The sequence below is a fragment of the Clupea harengus genome, chromosome 8, assembly GCF_900700415.2.
Source record: "Clupea harengus chromosome 8, Ch_v2.0.2, whole genome shotgun sequence".
Lineage (NCBI taxonomy): Eukaryota > Metazoa > Chordata > Actinopteri > Clupeiformes > Clupeidae > Clupea > Clupea harengus.
In genome coordinates, this window is record NC_045159.1 from 2,065,857 (window position 1) to 2,091,176 (window position 25,320).

Below are 25,320 nucleotides of genomic sequence, written 5' to 3' on the forward strand. Positions count from 1 at the left end.
GAGCCATCCTCGAGGTGTGTTATTTATTTAGATCGTTTTCACTGTGTGTGTGTGTGTGTGTGTGTGTGTGTGTGTGTGTGTGTGTGTGTGTGATATGATGCAGTCTCGAGAGCGCTGAACTGTGACCATGATGACATGATAAAGGAAGTGAAGTCGAGCCTCTGACAGTGTATTGTCCTGGCAAAGGGGCCAAGCCATGCGGTCGCGCCACGTTACCAATGCGTGACGCGCGGACTGATGTTTGATGGCGTTCGTAAAGATGTCTTGCGCAGATTGGAGAGGTCAGAGCATCTCTCCTTCTTTCTGTCTGTCTGTCTGCCTCTCTCCCTCTTTCTGTCTGTCTGTCTGCCTCTCTCCCTCTTTCTGTCTGTCTGTCTGCCTCTCTCCCTCTTTCTGTCTGTCTGTCTGCCTCTCTCCCTCTTTCTGTCTGTCTGTCTGCCTTTCCCCTGACCTTGTGGGGAGAAGAGCCTTCCGTCTGACCGAGAAATGTGGCCTGTCAGACGGAATCTTTCCACTCCGTCGGTTTGGACGCATGTCCAGGGGCGCCCGCCGCGTGTGTGCGCACCAGTGGTGGCGTGATTGAGCTGTCATGGTGCTCAGGTACCCCTCCCTGTGACCCCAAACTCACCCCTGGTATCTGTTGGCCAGGTAGATGTCTGGGAGATGTTTTCAGAGGGACTAATTGATCAGTCTCCCCAGCCTCAGTGGCTCTGTGTCCTATTTAACATGGCTGTCTTTTGTGGGTGGTTGCAGATGAGTCCCTTGTCATCGTGCTCCCAGTAGGCCTAACGCAAGCCAGAAAATCTAAATAGAGAGATTGAACGTAATTGCTATTTGAAAGTCAAATTTACAAAAGCTGATCATCACTGCCATGGAATATTCACTTTGCACTGAAAGCTTTGTGTTTTTTTGTTGTTGTATTTTACAGTTTTTTGACTATGCGTATATGAGGGCTGAGAGTACATACGTGGATCTGAAGTTAAAAAGAGAGATTTCATGATGACCTTCTCTGACCCCTTTGGCAACTTCGGCTGATGACTTTCTCTCCTGGAGTTTTGCTGCAACCCAGCGGGAGTGGTGTTGAATGAAATACAAAGGGCACGTCCCTCAAGGACCCCCAGACTCCGGCCCAGATCAGGCCCAGATCAGGCCCAGGTCCTGGGCGCCAGCTCCTATTTGGAGCTGCGCACGGCTTAATGAATGACTCAGTGGTGTCCATTAAGATAAAACAAGTTCCAGCTCGACAGCGGCTTGCGGGTCCAGCTGCATTTATCTATCGCGCCGGAGAACCGCTTCATCGTGTTCTTGGCTCTCTCGATCTTTCACTTCCCCGTTTTTTTTTCCGGCATGAGGCCACGGCTCTCCTGAACGGAGACTCGAGAGGGATTATTTTAACGTTACCCGCGGGGCGAGAAGACCTTCTCCCTCTCCCTCGGCCTCCCCTGCTTGTCCCCACGGGAGCCGGGAGAAAAATCGACGCTAATATCTAGTGGCGTCATGGCCTTTGGTCTCATTAGAGAGCCCTGGCATCGTGGCTCGAGAGACGTAGCGTGCGCAAAAAACACCCAGAGCTGCTCAGCTGGCATGCGCACACACCCCTGGGGGGACGCCACACTGCCTTAGGGAGTTATCCACGCATGTTATTGTTTTTATGCCAGTGATGGATTTCCTCGGAGGCACACGCACACTGTTCTCTCTCTCTATCACTCTATCACACTCTCTCTTTTGCTCTCTCTCTCTCTCTCTCTCACACACACATACTAACACTAATGTACATATCTGTGCACAATATTGACTTTTTACAACCTTTTGCACACATAGACACAGTTTTTGCTTGTCATGTTTAATAGCTATGGTATATGTGGTGAATAAGAAATTACTCACCGCCATCACTAGATTATTTGCACCACATAGGGAGTACATTTGTGATTTATTTGCCTATTAAAAAGTGAATGTTCAATTTAGTATATAAGGGCCTGACCAAATGTAATTTCCCAGGTGAAAAAGCGGACTTTTGTAGGCTGCAAAGAAATGTGAAGAACTTGGAATATGTTTCCAACGTAGTCCTTGTAGTGCCATGATAGATAAATAATATTTGGTGGTTTTAATTATAAGGGGCAAACTCCACCTGGAACTGCTGAAATGTTTAGTGTTGAACATGGTTGTTGAACGCAACAGATACTGTAAGTCTTTCCTAGTTACCTTACCTTCATGGTTTGGACACTCAGGTAAACCTCACACATTCTGCAGTAGTTATAATATTAATGCTGATTGCTGAGAAACAGCTAAATGTTTTTATGTAAGCGATAATTACAACATCAGGTGTTCCTCTAGATCAAAACAAAATTAGGTTTTAAAATGAGACCATTGACTATGGCTGTAATTGTTGTTCTTGCTGTTGTTTACTTTCATTTTACATACACTTACATAAATCAGGGATGAAATGAATATGAATTACCAAAGCAGAACACAACATCAAAGCGGACAACAACAAAAAGAGTTTCACTTTTGTAGTTTGGGCACAAGTCAGTACAAGGCTGACCTGACTGTGAAAAAGCAGAACCAATGACAGGAAAATCAGCCCTCCCCTCCCCGCTGCAACATCAAAACCGAAAGAGGACAGGGCCATCTTTTCTGCTCGGCCTCCTGCTAATAGCGCACAAAAAAAGAATTGGACCGCGCTTCACCGGGAGCCTCTTTCTGAACCACTTCTCCTGGCCGCCCCGAGGCCTGAACTCGGCTCTCCTCTGCTCTGCCCACACCCCCGGGGCAGGCCTGCCCCCCTCCACCCACGCTGACTCTGCATCGATGCTACACCCGCTAACCTGAATCCTTATCCCAGAGGTGCCCCCCCCAAACCAGGCTTCAGTGGGTCTGCAATAATCTGTGAAAATACAGTTAGTCATTTTCTGTGCCGGGCAGCAGACTCATTGAAACAGGCCATTGCACAACTTGCCTGGTGGTGCAGTGCTGCAAAGAATATGCACACACACACACACACACACACACACACACACACACAAAGAGTTTTTTTCTGAGGCATGAGAAATGGCTTTTAGCCGGTAACATCATAATAAAACTGCCTCTCACACAGATATGCTTTCCACGCTCAGGCTTGATGGAACTTAGCGCTGATTGGTGGAGACTGGCCTCACATTTGACCAAGGCTGAAACAAACTACAGCAGGAACAGAATAAACATGATTTCCTCCCTGGACTGAGTCAGTCAGACAATTATGTGACTGACTGCACATCGGCTCAGTGCTTAATTACTCTAACAGGTGCGTTGTGGCAAAAACTAGACCGATGGTACAAGAGTGCAATTAATTGGGAGCCATTATCAATAGCTGCTCCGAGTTGTCCTGCAGATCCCAGTGATTTAATTAAGAGGCAAACCAGGATCAACAATGTTAATTACAGATTTACAAGCAGGTAAGGGCATCAGAAGTAAATGTCAACAGCAGGTAAGACTAACATATTTCTCATCCTGACCAGCTCCGTAGGACACTGTGTCATTACAGCTGTCGTCTAGCTCTAAATGATCGGTTTAAGGTAATTCATATCATATTACGCCATAATGTGCTTTATGGCCCTCTGGGGAGCTCTCAGGACAGGGATATAACTTGTAAATTGATATGAAGATAAGAGAGAACTGTGTCCTTAGTTACTCTCAAGCTAGCGCTCCATAAATCTCTTATGAATAATATAACACTTACATGGAGATATTACACCTCTCTTCCTCCCTCTCTCTCTCTCTCTCTCTCTTTCTCAAACACACCTTCCACCACACGCACACACACACACAACACATATGCAAACAAACCCATTTATGCATGAAAGTATAAAATCTAATGAAACACCACAGATGTTCTAGGCCACAATTAATCAAACAGCAGGAATGGCACCTTTCACACTGTATTATGCTTGTGTTTAATTCCAATTACACCCGACGCGTGGACAAACTCATTTTCGAAACCAATTAAAGTGGAGGCTAGAAGATAGTAACCTTTGAACAACCTTTCTTTAAATGCAAACAACCCTTTTGGTTAAGAATGTAAATAAATGGCCAAAATGTTCCTGAAGATGGAAAAGCACACCAGGCTGTAAGGTTTATGGTCTGAACATTATGGGACTGTAGAACGCATTAGAGTGGTAAATATTGCAGAAATCCATGATAAGTCTGACTCCATGAAATTATTAATTGACCTCAAGTATTACCAAGTAGTATATAAACTAGTAGCACAATGTAATGGCATGGCACACGAGGAGTTACATGGATGATTAATGAATGGACAGTTTATTAATACAATAAACGTTAAGTTTAAATATTGTAATATCAGTCAAACTGAATTTAAGGTAAAAAAATTATGAGAAGAAGAGTAAATAGCAACTGCAAATAATAACAATTGAATAAACAGGTTGGGTGTTAGTTAGACCAAATGTACTTAAATGACCACATACATTGGACCTGTATACATGAGATAAACCCAAACTTGAGATGAATGAGATAAAGATGAGATGAGGAAGACATACAGAAGGAATGAGATCAGTGAGATCAGCCATTTGACCCTCTTGACAGACTTTGGAAATTTTCGGTATCCATTTTGTAGATTTTATCATGAGCAGAGTGTATTCCGCCTTACAATGATCACCAATATTCTAATAATATTCCAATCTCTGGTCAGTCTTGCTGCATGTGTGTCTCTTGAGCGCAGACAAGTGACCACTCAAATCTGCCCCTCAGCCGGGGCGATTAAAGAGCAATAGACCACAATTCACAGTTGAAATGCCAAATAACCAATCAGGGGCTGTGTAGGGGCAATTAAGGCATTTCGTAACAACCACATGATGCAATGAGAATATCGTGCTAGAAACTCAGAAAACAGTCTGCATTGCAGTCAGTCCGCCAGACACTTAGTGCATCCTAAGTAAGTGACTGGCCTGTTGAGAAGGTGTACATGCCGTTCTGTCTCAAAACAGGGTCTTTCCGCACCAGGTTTCCTTTTAACCCAAAGCTGCAGGTAGAGCGGCTGGTAGAGCGGCTGGGTTGTGTGTTGCGGTGCGTCTTTGATCAGCTTGCGATGCCCGGGGAGAGGCCCTGAATCCTGCGCTGAGCCCCCTGCTGGGTCGGGGGTCACATGACGGGGCCCCTGCTGGTGGGAACCCGAGGCGTGCTCTCAGGCAGGCGCATTGCTACCTGAGACTCGCATGCATTCTCCCACTCCGCCCGTTCCCACTCCAAGCATGATTGCCATTTATGGTTGATAAAACCCCAGCAAAGCCACAGAATATTTACGTGATGAGTACCTGATTAATGCTGAATCTATATTTCTAATACGGTTTTGTATTTGTTAGATAGATTTTGACCTTGTTTTGCTTTAGATTGGGCACACAACTTTGCTCCCCTGACGGATATATATATATATATTGTTTTTTATTATTATTATTTTTGGTGAAAATTAAAACGGTAAAGGTTAAGGCTTTAAAATGGGTGAGAATTTCAGCTGTTGGTTTTGTGCCTGGAACATTACACTTTGTGAGGTTGCCAAGGTTTCTTTCTGGTAGTGAGAAAAAACTGAGATGTTTTTAATTTACTTAAATTATATTATTGTGTGTTGACACCTTTTACTTGAAGCAGTGAAGTATGACACAAACCCCTTGAAAGTAGGTGAAAAAAATACCGCATGAAACACAAAGGCTTCAGTGTAAGCCCTTTTCATTCTCAAAGAATTTAAGTATGCTAGGTGTTTGAGTCAGCCATTACACTTTTCAAGGCTATTTGGTGAGATTTATTTTTCCTTTGGTTGGCAATAGACAAAGACAACCGCCTCCCTCTTTCCTGTGATTATATCAAATAATACAAATATGGGTAATTAGCTCTCAGTCAATGGGCACCCAAGTGGCGTTCTAATGTGCTGAGTAAAGTCTAAAGCTGAGTCCTTAAAATATTTCATATCCTAAATTCACAGCCCCTCTGCTATGGCACTAATCGCTGTAATAAACCACCGTAATGACAAGCGGTACTTAGAACCCGCCGAGAGGGAAATTGACAAAGTGAAGCATCCACCTGCTGGAAAACAAGCCTGCACGAGCCTGTTGGTTTTGCCATAAGGCTAAAGACATGTAGCCGACCAGAAGTATTACGGGCTGAAGAGCGGAGACCGTCCAGATGGTTTCTCAAACAAAGGGCGTAGAAGAAAAAAAAAAGCTCAGTGTACAATATCCGGTGTCTGAAAAGAAAATGTCTGCTCTTTATGAGTACATGATGTGTGTTGAAATGTCCCTAACATTACTGTACAAAAACAAGCCTTGTGAGAAATCAATTTCATGACATTCATTTGTTTTCAAGCGTCTTAGATTAGGAAAAAAAATTGTCCACAGAAAATGAAGTTCTGTAAATGCTCTTTTTAAAGGTCTATGGAGACTCTTTCTTTTCCATTACCCTCCCTGAAGCCTCAATTACTGTGAAAGGCCAACCTTGCCATTACGTTAGGAATTTTAATTTCCCTTCTGAAACTGAAAATGATTGTATGAAGCATTGCATTTAAAATGCTGATTTATCAGGGCTATCAGAGGAATTGAAGGCAAGTGCATGAAAGACTTGCAAACGCAACATGTTAATCACAGCAGATCAAATGGACTACATTTAGAAAGAGGCAGGGAAGCACTCAAACATGCTCGCTCACGGTTCTCAACTACGCATAGGTGCTTTAGCACTCACCTTCATTTTGAATGATTATTAAACATGAAGTGCACCATTGTGTATTTCTTGACAATCACTTGTCACTGACTTAATGATTACCTGTAGCCTTAATTACCATTTATGATATGACGTAGGGAAGAGTGGGATAAGATGAGCCAGATGAGCCCCACGTGTCTGGGCAAACTTACACCATTTTTGTCATGTGACCCTAAATTTAGTCTGCATTGTCCATTTTCATCTCGCTGTGGAAGAAAGGACCATGTGGATGAAGTGGTACAGTAAGCATTTTTATTTTTTACAAAAAGCAGTTCTTTACCTGTCCAACGGTACAGTCAGTGTCACATCAAAAGTAATTTATCTCAGTTTAAAAAGTTGTATCAGATTTGTTGATGAACTGGCAGTGTGTACAAACATGTGTGTGAATTAGCAGAAGTGTAGCTCTGGGTTGCTAGACTAAGCACTTTTCCCCAAGAGCCTGAGCTTTGGGGCTCAGTTGACCGGTGGTTCCTCTTACCCCCTCATGTTTACATGAAGTTAAGTCAAAAAGTTGGTGTTTAAATAAGTGTTGCATCAAAGAACAGCTGACATTATATTTCCTATTTTCACCTTTCATACCATGTACAGAAGAAAAACAGATAGGGGCCCCATAGTTATGTGCTTGTAGCCCTAGTTTTTGTTTGTTACGTTATGCTTATAGGCTAAAAAGTTTATGCCAAACACTCAGTTAAAAGTCTAAACTGGCAGTGAAAAACAAGTAATCTGTGGATGTTCCTCAAAAGAATAAAAGTTTCTTTCAATTTAAGATCTGCATGTCTATTTCATAACCCTAGAGACTTGGTCAAACCATCTTCAGGTTTCAAAACTGTCGACAAATTAGTAATAATATTAATTTAATGATCACCAATAAAATCAGCAGAATGGGAGATTGAAGTATTAAAATTATATTATTAGAATTATACATTTAAATCTGATGATAACAGTAGTTAGTAACTGTTCTCAGATGTCTCAACCTTTCCCTAACATAGGACAAGCTGAGCCACAAGACCACTTTTTTAGGACCCCACATTTTGTTGTCTGTTTGAGTTAGGCACACTGCTAAGGTTTCAATTGATGGCACACTTCCTGAACTTGTGTTGTATGCATTTGTCTTGTTCATATTGTCTCATACTCCCTTGGCTATAGGTCGACAAAAATAAAAAATGGGTAACACTTCCTTTGGATAGTCCGCCTACAGGGACTTAATAGATGGTTTGTTGAAATTCAAGTTCAATCTTTCTAATTGTTCACTGAACATCACCTTAACCAAACCCAATCCCTAACCCATCCCTAACATTAACCATACATTGTAGTTAACAGTTTCACCAGATGGTTTGTTTGCAATCTGAGCATCTGTCGATTGTCTATAGGGGACCATCCAAATAATGTGTGACCTAAAATGGCTCATGTTAATCCAGTTAAAGTGAGACATTATTTGTGTGGAATTGAATTGGAGAAATTGTTTTTAGGTTAGTCTTTATTTATTTTTATTTAGGATTTATAGAATTTTAAATAAAGTCTCCAAATATATCACTAAATACACTACAGTGACGTTTCATTCCATTTGAACTTTCCAGAATTTCATTATTTGTCTTGATATTGTAAAGCTGCTGTTCCTTGCCAGATATGGTGATCATTTGGAGATGAGATTCATACTAATAACAAGAGTAAATAGCAGGATCAGTCCAGTTGGTCAGTTCAAGCCTCCATTTAGGTTTTTAAAACGTGCATTTGGAAATACCCCAGGTCATGCCATGTGTGCCACTTGGCCAATAAATGATAAATGATCCAAAGAAGGACTACTCTGCACTCCTCTTTATCTCCTTCCCTTCTTCCCTCTGGCCCTCCTGTCCAGTTCCATGGGCAGAAAGAGAAAGCAGGTGGCTCATCACCCGAGAGCCTCTCGGCCTCCCAGAACAAAGATGGCTGCCAGACAGGAGCCGTTTGAAACGAGAGAGGAGGAGAGAAAGCTGGCGTGTTCCCTGCAGCCTTGTCTAGAGGCAGGAAAGCAGTTTCTGCACTCTGGAGCCTTGTGTGTAGCTGCTGTGTGAACATGTGGCAACCTGTCACACTAGGAGGACGGGGCTCCGTAAGGAGGGCAGGCGAGCAGCGATGATTACAGGCTAAATGCTAAACTGGGTGCCAAGGCTGATCTGACTGGGGAAATCAGTAGTTTATTCACCATCAATTTCAAATTATCACAGTTTTTAATGCATTATATATTGCACAGTAGTATTGCAATGGGAAGTTAGTGTTTTAATGTTTTATGTTCACACAAAACACCTCTTTGTGTGAATGTTAAAGTTAGTATGTGTGTTTCTCTGTACTGAAACATTCCATGGATGAGAGATGTGGTTGTTGAGATTCTGTTATGGAGACTTTTGACTTGGGATGTGCTGCCCAAAACAGCAACCAAATGTATCCTTTAGTTTCCTGTTACTGTCTCTGTCCCTGTTTTCGAAGACAATGCAATGAAGCACCCTGTGTTAGCGTCATTCTTGCAGGCATATGTCCTGTTTTGACGAGTGAAGGGACACAACAGTCCCACGTGGAGGTTCCGCTAGCCCACCCCAGCAATTTACAGTATAGTGTCTAATATTAGTATGGTATAATACAGTACTTAATATTTCAGCAGCCGTATTATATCTTAATTTCTTGTTCGAACAAATGTTTGCTAAGTTAATTTAACGTGACAGATATTTATTAACCATAACCTTCCAGGTGGGTAATTGGGATCTTGTAGCATATTTCAGTGGATTTTAAGGATTATCTCCCAATTCTTCAGCTGGCTATGGGCAGGGGTAGGCTTTGCTCATTAGGGGCTCTGATGAATAGGATTCCGCACAGGAGCCCGAGGACAGTATGCTAGAGAGCGCATGATGATCCTTCAAAAGAGCAGCGGTAGCCGTGGGAGAAACAGAGCATTTGCAGGTAGCTGAATGAATTACAATGCATGCGGAAAAGCGATCCATCAAAACGCTGACAGCATTCCGCTGCCCGTCTGTGGCTTTATTTGCAAGTGCTTCAGACACCAATGGAGCTTGTATTGTGTTTTGTGAAAGTCGTGGTGGTTATAGCGAAACAGCATTCTACAGCTTCGCCTGAAGGATCTGATTGAGCTGTAGTCCTATGTTGAGTCGCTATATAACCACTATATCATCATCCTTTTGTTGACCTTTTTGTTTAGTTGTCTATCTGACCTATCAGCTTAGTCACAACTCTCAACAACCCACAGCAATGGCTCCCAGTTGAGCTGTTAATCACTGAATCAAGGTCACAATCAGAGTGTCCTGTTTTCACACGATGGCAATACACAGAAGCATCTGGTTCCACAGCAGCCAGGGAGACAGGTGCTGTGATACCTGGTTGTTTCCGGCAGAGCTGCAGCCGTCCATGCCAAACAGTCAGGAATGCTCTGATTTCCAGACGCCCTCCAGGTGTGGCTTCATGTCAGTGACTCAGAGGTGGTGTTGAAGCCTAGGTCATCCGTCCTCTTCACCGATTAGGGTGTTTGGCACCACACGTCCAACACCTGACAATACAGTTAGACCATAAATAAGCAGCGCTCGGAAATATGTCTTCCATCATTAATGTTCCTCTTTCAGTGAATACACATGCAATCATTTTGAAAGTCCTGAATAAAAAAAAAAAAAGAATTGCCAAAGTGTTAAGGATTGAGATCTGTGGAGGTACTTAATTAGTAGTGGATGTGGTGCTGTGCTTGTTTGTGTGTGCTTATACAGTATGTAGGTGCGCTCCAAGGTGTGTGTGTGTGTGTGTTTGTATATGTGTGTGTGTATGTGTGTGTGTGTGTGTGTGTGTGTGTGTGTGTGTGTGTGTGTGTGTGTGTGTGTGTGTGTGTGTGTGTGTGTGTGCATGGACACATCTATTGTTTTGAATTTAATTGGTGCTGTGTGTGTGCTCTAGACAAGTGTACTTAGCCAGAGATTGATGGGCTGCTTTCTGCAGATGGGGATGGCCCTTCCAACTTTCATCCATTTTTTCTTAACTCATGTCTTTCTTTAATGAAGACGAACCCAGGGGAACATTTAAAAAAGGATAGACAAAAGGGCCCCAAACCAAGGAAATTAATTTGAACTGTTTAATACCTATTAAAAATAATTATCATAATCAAGATTTTACATATTAAGAATACTGCACAAAGAACAACTTAATCACTTTACTTGTAATTAATGTTGTCCAATTTGAAGAGATAAGAGGTGAATTAAAATGCTCATATGATAGCAGAAAATATATATTTAATGGTTTTGAATAAACTTTCTATTAGTGTCACGTTCTCACTCTTGATGAAAATTTGAGATCTGATTAGCGATAATTCATGATGACACTCAGGGGCCCTGTGTGGCCTGTCTGATGTGAGGCAAGTCTATTATTTCATTCAGTGCTTACTTTGAAGCACTCATTTCGGAATCAAGATGTGAGGAAACGTCCAGTTTTTATCATGACAATTCATACATTTTCAATACATTTTTCAGATTTGTTTTTGTTTAGACAGGGATAATATATATATATAAAGTCTATATATTTTATATATAGTTTCCAAAGTCACCAGTTACCCTTCGGTAACAGGCAACTATTACCCCAGGATTGATAACACTGCACCAAACAAGGTGCAGTTTAAACCTGTTTACTTCCATTGTAAATTAAAGCAAGCAAGCATGACAACTGGCAGCATTTAAAATGTATTACCAGGTGCATAGACATCTGGGGAATTCCCTGTGGGTCAAAGCAAGGCTCCAAGAGAGCTACATTATTTACTGGCTGGGGTAAAAATCTCTGGCAAGCCGACAGCCCAGACACACGCCATTGAAATTTTGGATCGGAAGGCATACAGCAAAAAAAAAAACAAAAAAAAACAAAGGCAAAGTCAAAGAGTCACCCCCTTATTAAATCATAAAGTGACTGGTTACTGGCAGTGGCTCTGTTGCGCAGTTTGTGCCGGTTTGAAAGGTGCAGCTGCCTGAGCAGAAGGGAGAACTCGCACAAGTGAGATGAGAACGGTGAGTTTAGATCACAGCTCTTAGTTTCCTCTAATATGTATAAACAGAGCACAGTCCTTTGTTAAAACTGACTGATTTGTGACGTGTATTGAAAATAACAAATAGTCCTTAGGGTTAGGGTTAGCACACATAAGCCATGTTGCCATAGATACTGCCATCTGTTTATGCAGCTTCATAAGCTAGCATTAACTAGCTGGCTAGCTAGGTTAACCGACCTATTCAATTATTAATTACATATCAAGAGTGACTCATTGTTATCGTACACAATCATCGATTATAATACAGTGCATACAATTATGTTAATCTTCTCATGATAATAATTGTAATAATTGTCAGGTTTTAATGGCACACACGAAACACTGGAACACACACGTGCATATATGGAGGCGACACAGGACACACACACACACACAAACACACACACACACACGCAGGCCTGAGGTTGCGGTGAATTTATTCTCTGCCTTTTCCCATCCTGGGCCGTCCTTCCTCCAGGGATGGACATGTGTTCTGTTCTTTTTCTTCTGTAATTGTTTATTAAGAGAATTATTGTTTATTTAAAAGTTTATGTTGTAACGTAAGGTGACATTCCCACTCCCGTCTGTCTCGCTGAACTGTCACACTTTTGTCATCTTGGTTACTATTCTGAAATCTTTGCTTTAGTCTTTGTATTTTCAACCCAGTATTCCATCATCCATCATTCATCTTTCCATCATTCCATGTGAACCAATGAGAGAGGCACACCAACTCAGACCATCAGTTGAGCAAAGTCGCAGACTGAAGGTTTAAGGATGTGTCGATCAGTATTGCACTTGAACAATGACTCTTTAATTAGGCTTCTGAATGGCCATGTCTCCTGATGGTGTATTCCCATAATACCGGTGGTCCAGCAGTGTTTTCCCGTGCCGTGGGAACAAAGACGTTAGTGTGAATGAGCCGACCCTTGGCAGACACACCTGTTCTCCTGGCAGCGACCAGATTAAACTCTTTGATCTCCAGGCCCCATATGCCGGGTCTTGTGAGGGCAGCCTGAGCTAAAACTCCAATTATTTTTACAGTTCTTTAATTTTAGCCTCTAATGTGTTACATCACTTCCTTCAGCAGATGAGAGGAAAACCAATGAGACTGCACAGATAAATTAGCCATCTAACACAGCATTTCATGTAAAATATTGCTAGAGATACTGCCAATTAAATTTTAGCAGTGTCAGCTAGATTTTAAGCAGTCTCAAGTGATGGTCTTCTCCTCAATTTGCCTTGTTCCCCCATTCTATTATGTCTTTGATAAGATGGTCGGCAATATAGTTAGTTTAATACGTTATTTTCACACTATACCGCGCCAAGTTGAATCACACTCTCAAAGAAACAGTGTGTAGGGTGTAGTCACCTGACCATATAACTAAGTAAGATTACATTCACAGTTTGCTTTTTATATGGTAACAATTTTCAGGAAGTATTTTTTTTCTCATTTTAGTAGCCTTTATTAGGTTTAGTTTATTAGAGTGGTGAACTACAAAGGTTACTTCTACTACTGATGAGGTTAACAGGGCATGTGAGGATCACATACTGCCCACCCAACTGAAGGTCATAAAATAGACCTCTCTGCTCTTAGGCTGTGCTCTGTGCCCTGCTGATAAGTGTGAATGGATGAATTACTGCACATAACTCGGGTATCATAGAGCCTCTCCAGAGAATTGATTACATAGCACAGGGCTGTATATATCACTACCTGTTTTCTTTAGCTAGGCTTGACATCCTAGAAGGGCAGTGTCTGCGCTTGTTTTGCCTTTAGCAAACACCTTAACAAAGTTTAAATGAGGGAGTTCTGAGTGCTAGTAGCCTGACTTTGACAGAGATATTTCAGACAACTGAAAACATTTGACGGGGGCAGAGTATTTGTGAGCTGAAGGCAATTGTAGAAAGTAGTCTTTTTACTGGCATATTTAAAAATAGATTTTGTGTTTAAAACATCGTTTTTAAACCCATTTTAGTGTGTACTGATGGAAGACCTTTTTTTAAAGTTGATGAAAATGTAGAAGCGTACTACATGTTGTTGTGCCACTGAGTCGCATGTAATTAGTTACTCTTTGGATTGCTATGCGTGGCATGATGAATTATTAATATGACAATTATTAATTTCTGTCCATTTTCATTCCCCAAGAGGACCTAAGTGATACTACATTCTTAATTTTCTGTTTGGTGTGGTAATTGGCTATATTTTTAGACTGTCTGTTTCCCTGGTGATTAATTATACTGATCGTTCAGAAGGCCTGAGAGAGGGGACGCCATAGTGCCAGCGAGAGGGAGAGAGAGAGATGCAGTGACAGCCTCCCTTGAAACTCAAGTACACAGGGGAGAAGCGTGACATGATTATGTAGATACTGGTAGTTGATATCTGCATCGCCATTTTATATCGCATGGAAACGGGACTTGTCTTGTGCTCGAGGCAAAACGTATGCCGTTATCTTAATAAAAACAGAACAAATCACTGAAAAAATAGAGTCAGTTGTCAGACTGAGCCCTGAACATCTGAAAATTCAGCAGTATATGCAGTCAGAACCACACCTTGCTGCAGTTACTGTAAATTAAACTATGGTTTCGATGGAAATGGAGAATGTTGAAAGCTTCTATCAGTATTGTTATGAAAATGTAGTCACCCTTTGCAGAAGTGTCTCTTTGTCTTTTTTGAGACAATTATTTTACAGTCCACTCCACTAATGATTCAGCCACTGCCTGACCCAAGACTAAACGCGATGCTAAAGGTGCGGACCTCTCACTCCTAATATAACAAAGAGGCCATTTTGTGACATTTTAATTACATCAGGTATGGCAGACATTGTTCTTAGAGGAATATATAATTCCTTCAGATTGTCTGCATGATATCGCTAAAGGATTATTAAAATCTGTGCCCAGTATTGTGTTAAGAGCAGGACAGAACAGAATATGGGTCGGCCCATATGAAAAGATTTAAACTCACATACAGTACTGCAGTGTAAGTCCCATCCCCTGTGGTCTAATACAGTACAAGGTTTGATAATTATACATGTGTACTTACAACACTCCCTCTCATCTATCCTCGAGAGCTGTCTGCAAAGGGTCATTGTTTCCCTGTTCCTGCCATGTCTTCCCCCCTGACACCAACAGGGAACGTGAAGAGAGAAAGAGAGACGTTTTTTTTTCTATGGGTTTTAATTATGAGCTTTTGTAAATGGACTCTACTTCTCCACTGTGCTCAAATTAGTCACCTGAGTGATCAGGAGGGCTGCAGAAGCAGCTCCAGCTCTAGAGGGATCTCAACTGTCCCTGCTGCTGCTGCTGCTGCTGCTGCTGCTGCTGCTGATGATGATGATGATGCTGCTGTTTTTCTTTTTAATAGATTATCTTTTGGAGTGCATTTCTCTCTCCAGTGCTTGTTAATATAGTGAGTAGAGCCCAATGGTAATCAGGAGGCATAGGCAATTGGCGAAGAAGAAAGAAGGAATACATTCATTTTAAAGTCAATATGTTGGACCTCTGAGACCATAATAGTATGATTCAGCACTATGAGTGACACGTATGGTGTATAAAGAGACCCCAGTGTGCATTTCTGTGAAGAGGGGTTGCTAATTTTGTCAGAGTGGTGTGAGAAGTGTCGCTTCTGTTAGCAAGTGAACTGCACTGCAGGAAAATGTGTCACTATCAACTGAACATCAATATCTGTCATATCACCTTATGGTAATATGTCTATGATCATCATATGTTTATTCATAATAAGTGTGACTTTAATGAAAACATTTGCTGTCACATGTGTCGACTCTAAAGAGACAGTATGCAACAATTTGCCGTCTTTGCAAACAAGCAACTAGTATCATCTTCAAAGTAATTTTCATGGTATATATTCTTGTGAAGGCCAGATAAACACACCTGTCATTCCAACAATGCACTGATCAGTTCTGTGGTCACACCACCCTCCGAAAATGTAAAAAAAAGCTTTCACTGCATGACATCACCAACTATATTGCCAAAAGACACGAATTAGCATGCTAGCAAGCATTTTATCATTTTACTGTGCTGTTGATGCCTTTTCAGTAGTTAGATTGCTAGCTTTTGACCAAAACCCCTTACTGCTGATTTAATCTGAGTACAAAGTACACAGATATCATTGCAAGGTTAGAGGATTGGGATAAACCCGGTCTAAACAGCTCAGACGGCAACCTGGGAGGAATAGTTTTGGATGATCTCATTTGTAGTTCCACGTTGGTGGAACGAACTGCCTAGTACTACCAGAGCAGGGGCGTCCCTCTCTACCTTCAAGAAGCTTTTGAAGACCCAACTCTTCAGAGAGCACCTCCCTTCCTAACTGGCACCTGACTAGCGCTTAACTTGCACTTCAGCAGTTACATTCCTGCACTTCTTTTTCCTTTTTTCTAGGTCGTTGTTTTCTAATTCTTATGTAAAGTAGTATTTATTGTTACACCATGCTTTTTATTGCTCTTAGCTTGACTGTTCTCTCCCTTGTACGTCGCTTTGGACAAAAGCGTCTGCTAAATGACTAAATGTAAATGAAATGTAAATGGATGATAATGTAGGAGGTTAGAATCAGAGTTTTTTTTTTTTTTAATAAGCTACGTCCAGCCAAGCACTGCTAGATAAAATCTTGTGAGGTGGTTTTTTCAATGAGAGATATCACGCTCAGGGCAATTTAGCAGCTTTCAATATGGTTTGGGCTCACATGTGGTAGTGATTGGCCTGATTCCATGCCAAATAGGTGACAGTGGTACAGGAGGTAAAGAAGTCGTTTAGTAATCAGAAGGTTGCTAGTTCGATTCCCTGTCGAAGCGTCCTTGAGCAAGGCACTGAACCCCTAATTGCTCCTGATGTGCAGTGTGCCATCAGTGTAAATGTAAAATGAGTATACATTGTAAGTCGCACATATGTAAGTCGCTTTGGATAAAAGCGTCTGCTAAATGTAAATGCAGTGAAGTTGTGATATGTATGGCTGGTATGTATGGCTATAAATGCCTGACTAACAGTCAGGTTTAGTTTTTCGCCGTGCTTGAAGCTTTAATTTTCACAAAAAAAATCAAACTTTGTCTCGTGCAACACCATTTACCATTTTGCCCCTTACCAACACCCCTGCCCTTGGTAATTGTGTAAAAGTGCACAGGGACAAATTACTAAACAAGGGCTGCTTTTTGCCAAAAGTTCCAAAATGTCTTTGACCATACACCCCCCCCCCCCCCCGCCCCCCCCCCACCCCCGTTTGTCAACCGGTTATTTCCTGTGCACTCTGGTTAATGGTTTTCATTCAGCCATTAATTGCAGATTGAGGCTTCATATTGTTTTTTGCACTGTTTTTATTTAATGAATACCAAAGACTGTGCCATGGTTGGAATTATGTTGGAGATAAATTGATCGAAAGATAATAGATCATTGTGTGGAAATGATTCCACTACCATTTTATATATTGAAAATGTTAAATACTATAATTAAATCGACATAAGTAATACTTTGGGAATATTTGAGCTAGTGTGAAAATAGATTCTCTGACAAATCAAAACGTCTCTGGGATGTCTTAGTTTTTTAAGCAGCAACCACAGTTCAACATCATCTGACACTATTACCTAATCAGGAACTTCCAAAGAGACATGGGTCACTCCCTGCCCCTACTTTTGCATAAATTATGCTGCAAAGCGTCTACAGGCAGAATCTGTTAGAAATGAGCAGAAAGTGCCAGCATTAGTCACAGCAGCCTTAAACATGAGATATCATGTCAAACTAATCTATGGCTAATTACTCTTACTCAATAACAGCATTGCTGCATAATTATGAATGAAAGCAAACCTGCCCCATGAAATAAGAAAAACACCTGTTTTTCCTTGTTGAGTATTGATTTACATAATGCTTAAAATCCATAAAGCTAATTTAGAATACCTCTTCAGGAACACACTGCCATTAGCCGGTAAGAGTTATGTTTCATCTTTTCATGATTTATTTTGAAAACCTTTGCAGACCATTACTTCAAAAACGACCGTGTGACTTTGACTCGCTGCCAGACCAGTGCCATAACCGACGTGTAGCGTTGTCACTCTTCCGATGTAAAACGCCCCAGGACACAACGTATCCAAACATGGCCATGTTTCACTTTCGCAGTGGTGATTCTTTAAAAGCCATCTCTGCCCTCACCTGCATTGTCCTCTCGGAGGCACACGTGCGGGACAAGGTCACCACTTACACAGCAGAGGCTAATGATGGCAGTTTGTTTAGAGAAGGGCTGCTTTAGATTGGAACGGCGCGGTGGCTGCCAAAGCTGCTACCCAGGCAATTTAAACAGCTCTTCCCCAGAGACTGCAGGACCGGCTCTGGGAGCCAGCGCCAGAGGTAAGGAGAGTACCGCATATTACAGTACCCTGCAGGGCTGGGAGAAATTGATGCTAAGAATGTAATCAGCGCCTGGACTTGTGCTCGTAATCTATTAGCTGGGCGCCGGCGTCAGGAATGTTTTGGGTTGGGATCCTTTCTGCAGGAGAGGTGTAGTTACCACGTGACTGTCATCAGGAGAATAAGTGTGACTCAGGAGGTACAGTAGTGGTAGTTATGGGTTGATAACTGTGATTTAGCACACCTAATTGTATTACTCCAGTAGTATGAGACTGTTTCATAGACCTGTGGCCCAGATATTTGTCAAGTCTTCAATCCCGATAATATTGTTAGTGCTGCTTCTGATCTCTGATACTATATGGGGTTTAGGGTAAGTGATCTTCTGATCTCTATATGGGGTTTACTTTTTTGTTTGTTCTTCTCTTATTACTTTTCTCCACTGTTGCTGTCTTGGTTTTTTTTTATTTTTTTGACTGGGTGTGAAAAGTCATTATTACTTGGTAAGATTATGAACTCAAGTTTAGTTTTCCTTTGCCGGATCAAGTGCATGAACTGTAGGATCATCAAACCGATAAAGAGGACATGTCCACTGTGCGCACACAGATTAATAGAATTTCCTGTCCTGACATCCTGCCATAAGCATCGCTCAGCTTCCACCATAAAGACAGGAAGCGCTGTGGTAATCTCAAACCTGCGCCTTGTCAAGACAGCTCAGCAGATGATTCGCAGTGGCAATGGAGGTGCAGGAGAAATAAGGGGGGGGGGGGGGGTTAAAAGCAGCCCTCTAAGCCGTTGCACCTCCCTTGCTCTGCCAGCGTCTCCTCATCTCCCACTATGGTCTCATTTACACCCTCCCGAGGTGCTGGAGGCAGAGCATGTGGCTAATGACTGTCTCTGTGCTCCTACCTCAGCACTATTCCTCGTTCTCTCCTGTCCAGTACCATAATGAGATTCAGACACACGAAGAGGGCGCGCGAGCGATCGGGGAAGTCTGCTTTCTTCGAGAGTGTATTTATCGCGATTGTCTTCTCCTCGCTTGAATGAGTGGAGTGGCTCGAGCCCTCAGATGAGCCAGAATCGTTTCCCCTGACTTTCACCCAGTTTGCTTCACCCATGCTGTGTGTGTGTGTGTGTGTGTGTGTGTGTGTGTGTGTGTGTGTGTGTGTGTGTGTGTGTGTGTGTGTGTGAGTGTGTGTGTGTGTGTGGGGCTCTTTGAATCCAAACAATTTGCTGCCCATTAATCTGATTCGGTTGGCACAGAATACAACCACAGCCAGAGGCTACAGAACAGAGTGGCAAAGACCGAAAGAATACCACTCTATTACTTCTTGTCGGGGGGGGGGGGGCAAAGAGAGGAAAACAAAAACAGGAATACCCTGGGCAGGGTGACACAGAGACGGAAAATAGAATAACATGCAAAAAAAAGTCTTTCTTATTGGGTTCAATTTGATGTAAGATGTCTACACAAAAACTGCTGCATGGAACAGTATTTTGAAGAACACATACACATTCAATAGCCAGCAAATGCCATTTTATGTTTTGTATAACCTGAGATAAAGAAATAGGTTTAGAGGTTTCGTTTTCTCGCTGCTTCTCGTTTGGAAGCATAAGGTACCACCTCCTACGGTATCATACAAGGCAGGCCCCTCTGAACAGATGCCTGGAGCAATTACTGAATGGTTTTAAGCTTAAATGAGTGTAGATCGTGCCAATGTTACTGACAATTTCACAATGTGTTTCATCAGGCTCCAGTCATTTGGCAAAACGAGCCTGCCAAATTCTACAGGTAAACCCCCTTGCAAATAGTGTTCATTAACACCTGGAAGGATTCCAGAGCTTTTCGTCACTGGGAAAGAACAGGTTCAGAGTCCCATTGATTCACCTTATGTTTAGATGTATTGAGAAGAGAGTGATCTACTATTGCCTTGCACTGGGTGGTCTATGACCTTATGTCATTTGTCACCACAAAGAAGTGGTTACTAACCCACAACATTAAGTTAAACTGTGTAAGATCTCATGCTAAATCCTTATTTATCCCTATTGCAGTGGTTTAACAATGGACTATATGGAAATTGAATGTCAAATTGTCTAGGGAAATCTCCCAAGTGGCTTAAACTGTTTTAACGATGTGTGAGTATACTACTAAAACACTATACTACTTCACTTGTTGTGAAGGGGTTGAATACAGAATGATAGACAAGATTTGAGATGCTGACAGCCAACATGGGACGCCATATATTAGATAACAACCTATGAGTTTTTTTTTACATTTTCTTCGAGCTGAAAACTACAGTGATTGTGTGGCAACAATGAGACAAGAAGACAAAAAACGTTGAATCTCTAAAGAGTCTTATCATAAAGGACTGAGTCCTTGGCATGTTCACACTCTAAATAAAGTGCCTCAATGCATCATCTTCTGTACAGTGATTCATCACAGTCCATCAGCGACACACTCTTTCCTTGGCTCCCCTGAAGAAACAGCATTGAAACAGTATTTTTTATAGACCCTGTTGAGCTATCCATTGTGTATTAAAAACAGAACATGTGTATGTGTGTGTGTGTGTGTGTGTGTGTGTGTGTGTGTGTGTGTGTGTGTGAGAGTGTGTGAGAGAGAGAAAGCGAGAGGGGTGGCGGGGGGGGGGTGGCTAGTTAAGGTATGGTGTTACTAGAGTTTTTAGAAAAGAGAAAAAGAGGAGGATAATTGAGACACTTGACTCATGTTTTGTCAGAGTAACTCAAGTCCTTTAACTACTGACATCTTCCACAGGGGCACTGACTTGATGTATACGCCTCCTGATCATATTTGAAAACTTGAACATTGAATGCCCTTCTATGTCCCTTGACTTGGCATGTTTATCAGTGATGGATCACTATGAGATCAGAAACTGAACATCCAAATACACTGAAATGAACAGTGTCATGTAATAGAGTAAAGAAGAGGGCTCTAGTCTGTGTATGAATATGGCGTATAAACGTTAGCAGATTAACTTGCACTGAAGACCAGATTCTGACATTAACCAGGGGTCATGCAGATCATCAAACGTCTATGTGGATATCACTATCCAATATTAAGCTCTTTTTTTTTAGAGCTCACAACTGTTTGATGGGTGTGTTAAATGTTAGAATGTATTATGGGGATGATAGATTTCTACTGAGGTTCGGTAGCTCCGGCACATGTGCTCCCTTTTTTGTATTCATTAGTTGTAATCAGTGTTGAAATCTAGCAGAATTAGACGTTGCGATCCGGACCGCTCCTCACAGTGGGAGGACACGGCGCTCTTCAGAACGAATGGGGGACAGCTCTAATGACTTATTCATACCAGCCGGGTCTTTCATGCTGTCTATGCCTATCACTTCATGGAAATACACAAGAACGCCTCCCACTTCCTGTGTTTCTCTCTCTCTCTCTCTCTCTCTCTCTCTCTCTCTCTCTATCTGTCTTTCTCAGCACCATCACTCCGGCGCTGTACACCGATCTCCCGCGTTCATGCAGCCCTAAAGGGCCTCCCAGCGGGTGGCCCATGTTTGCATAATTTTATTTCGCGTACGGAATAAACTCTCCGGTTGCACTTGATTAATCATGGCTGCATCCCCCCTCTCCGTGTACTTATCACAGACAGTCTTGTGTAGTAATGTGGGATTACAGGCGGTGCTTGAATGATAATCGTCCAGCCGCCATAAGTGGGAGGAAGAGATCCGGGAGGGAGGGGAAAAAATAATAATCCAAAACAAAACAACAAAGGCGTGTGTCTGGAAATGAGAATGTTTGCTTTGTGTCTTCACGTGAATCGGGGGATTACAGGTAATTAATTGGACCCCCTGCATTGAGTCAGTGTCTTGCAGATACAAATTCAAAGGCAAAGCTTTTGTAGGCTCAACAAGCTGCCGCACGAGGAGGCCGCAGCCACAGGCAGCTACCTGGCTGGAGGCCCTGAAGGTCACATGCAGTTTAACTGCATCTATTTAGAGCAGCAATAAAGAGTTTTGGTCGAAAACTAGCAAAATCTAACTACTGAAAAGGCATGCAAAACCCTTACAAACACCAGCAGCAGCACAGTTGGCACTGATAAAAGGCTTGCTAGCATGACAACTCATGTCTTTTGGCAATATAGTTGGTACGATGTAGATGTTGCAGATTTACCCTGGGTGGTCCAACCCGGACCACAGGACTGCATCGGGCATTGTTTTATCTGTTCTTATGATCTGTTTCTATGATTATTTACCATGAAAATGAATTACAAGATGATCCCAGCACTGGTTGCTTGTTTCAAAAAGTCGCAAATTGTTGCATACTGTCCCTTTAAAGTCCTTTGCCTTTCTTTCCTTCCAGGTGAATCATGCACAATGACAGAGTATAACAAGCTGAAGAGTATGCTTCTGGACATGCAGCTCAAGGGCGTCAAGCGCAAGGACAAAGGCTACGGGAATAGCATGGATGAGAAGAGGGCCCTGGTGGACGCCATGTTCAAATACCTGGATCTGAACGGGGATGGGCGCCTTGGCAGCGAGGAGCTGGCACAGGTGGGCACGGGCTGAAGTGAGAATTGGATTACCGCGGGTAGTTCAGAGCATTTAGGGGGTGTGAACGCCATGCCAAGGCTGACCTCATTCAATGGAGCCAAAATGCACAACAATAGGCCAGATACTGCACTGAAGGGCAGACTGCACTGCACTGTGCAGCTGCTATTGAGGATATCATGTGAATGATAGGAATGATGGGAATGGAATAATACTAAGAGGGTATTTTTTTTCCAGTGTCATAGTACCTGCTCTGCATGTACCCTTGTCACAGAGTGCTGCTATGTGTCCGTACAGATATCCACAAAGGAGCACTTGGAGGACAGCCTCCTGGAGTGCACCATGCAGGACCTGATCCGCTATGACGACTACAACAACGACAGCCACCTCACGCTACACGAGTTCTACACCGCCTTCCGTGAGTCTCGCTGTTTTCCTTCTCTCTCTCTCTCTCTCTCTCTCTCTCTCTCTTCTCTCTGTCCATCCCCTCACCGTCATTGAGGCCCTGGTCAGGCCTGGTATGAATCCCACCCAGGCTGAGCGGAGGTCCGCCATGCCAGTCCGCCATGCCAGTTCTCATTATCTCCAGACACCTGTGCTGTCCCTCTAAGCACCTGGCCGTTTGGGTTAATGCAGCCAAATCACGGCTCCACCGTGAGATGTGATGGGATCTGATGGTTTGTGATCAGACTTTGCCCTGAACATTACCAAAATCCTGATGCCCTCTTAGTGTCTTGCACCTCTGGCACCAAGTTCAGAGCAACGTAAACAATTTCATCCTCCAAATCGAAAGCACGCCAGCAATTACCGTGCATGTCCAGTTCGACGGAGTAGATAAATCATTCCATTAGTGCTGGTATGTGCGCCCATTCTCAAAGCTTCAGCAATAGGAGCAAAAAAAAAAAGAACACAGGTCCATTAAGCCTGGCGGTCATTAACTGCCGTAATGACTGGTTTTAGTGGAATCGCCATTGTCATTACACAGTTCCTCCTCCTCCACCGGCCAGATGGGCCGCCGTGATTCTGCTATCATCTCATACACACAGAGCGCCACAAGGTGGTAATGCGAGAGGTGAAGGAGTGGGCAGGGACTCATAAAACAGTACTGCTCCCCATTCAAGGTTAGAGGCTGGACTGTAGAGAGAGGGGGGGGGGGGCATTGTTTTTTGTAGGGTTTTGGAGGACCTCATCATGTGTGAATGTCAGAACATTATGATCCTGGGAGATGAAATGTGTAATATTCACTCCAGGGACCGCAGATCCAATACAAAAAAAAGCTCAGGTGTCTCTTTTGTGGTGTGCAGTAATGCGTATGTGGCTCTCAAAATGCTCCACTTCGACTGGGTTCCAGAGGAGAGCTTTGTTCAGTCCTGCACAGTAGAAGTAGTTTTATAGATTATGATAATCATTCATTTAATTTCCTGCAGAAGCACTGAAGCTCTGATGGGATGACTAGCATTTGTAAGAATCTGACAGAAGACGTCACACTAGCCTCTGCCATCAGAAAGCTAAGGGATCAATACGGAAATGGAATTTGTTTTACTCACCTTCAGCTCTGACGCAAGCGTGTGACATTTATTTAATGTCAATTCATATTAATAGCTTGATTTAGCGGGCCAGAAATAAAAGGCTGGAACACCCTCTTCGTAGCTCTTGTGGAAGGAACGGCGCTTAAAAAAGATGCACACTCAGGCCGTCCCTGCTGTGAGGCCAGCGGATGCTCAGAGATAAAGCTGAACTCCCTCTCAGGCCTGTGCTGATAACACACATGCACAGCCGCAGCATTCCAGGCCAGGCCAGGGCTGTGGATTAGATTGTGCTGCATTAATATGATTTCTGTTATCAGAAGGGGGGAAGAGTTTCCGCAAAGCTCACATGTATATCAGCGGCCTGAAAAAGACTTGGGGCTGGATGTGTGTGTGTGTGTGTGTGTGTCTGTGTGTGCGGGGATGTGGTGTGGGTTTGAGTGCCTGCTGCAAATGCCGCGAGCACCCATTACATTTGGGAGTCTTTGTACTGTAGCAGAGATGGCTGTAAAGGTGGATGCTGCATTTATCTGTAAGCGAGAAGAGACAGAGAAAGAGAGATAGAGAGTGAGAGAGAAAGAGAGAGAGTGAAGTAGAGTAAGAGACAGAGGGTGAGGGAGAGAGACAGAGGATGAGGGAGAGAGAGGGAATACGATAGAGAGGGACCGTGAAAGAGAGAAAGGTATAGAGAGGAGAAAGAGAGCGGGAAAGAGAAAAAGAAAGGGAAATTGAAAGAGGAGAGTAGAAGAGCAGGTGCACGGCAGGGTGACATGTCGGCCAGTCTCTTATTCGCGAGGGTCTATTTGTTTTTCACGGCATACGTTAATGGCGGAATTATAAGGACATGGTGTGCTGCACTGACAAGCACCGTCAGCAGATCGGCTTAATTAATCAAGTGGCAGAAACAGCGACGGTGGTGGAGAACAGGTCAGGGGAGAAGACAAGAGAATAGGGGAACGGGGGGGGGCGGGGGGATGAATGCAATGGCCTGGGGAGGAAAGGTCTGCTGAGCGAGATGCGCCAGGGGTGGGCGGGGGGGCCACAGAGGAGAGAGAGGTAGTGTGTGTGTGTGTGTGTGTGTGTGGTGATGGGGGGGGGGGGGGATTAGAATCGGTGGTCTGTGGCTGGCCGTGGCTCTGAAGGGCACTGCGGGGGGGG

The 25,320-nt window shown here is 43.0% G+C and overlaps 1 protein-coding gene across 2 annotated transcripts in view; it reads left to right on the forward strand.

Annotated features, from left to right (window-relative positions):
- The window catches only part of fstl4 (follistatin-like 4), a 108,694-nt gene that overhangs the window by 52,473 nt on the left and 30,901 nt on the right, over window positions 1-25,320 (forward strand). For both annotated transcript variants that reach the window (XM_031571451.2, XM_031571452.2), the window contains exons 5-6: window positions 22,449-22,639; window positions 22,934-23,054. In XM_031571451.2, coding sequence (XP_031427311.1) covers window positions 22,449-22,639; window positions 22,934-23,054 — 312 coding nt within the window. The remainder of the gene's footprint in view (window positions 1-22,448; window positions 22,640-22,933; window positions 23,055-25,320) is intronic.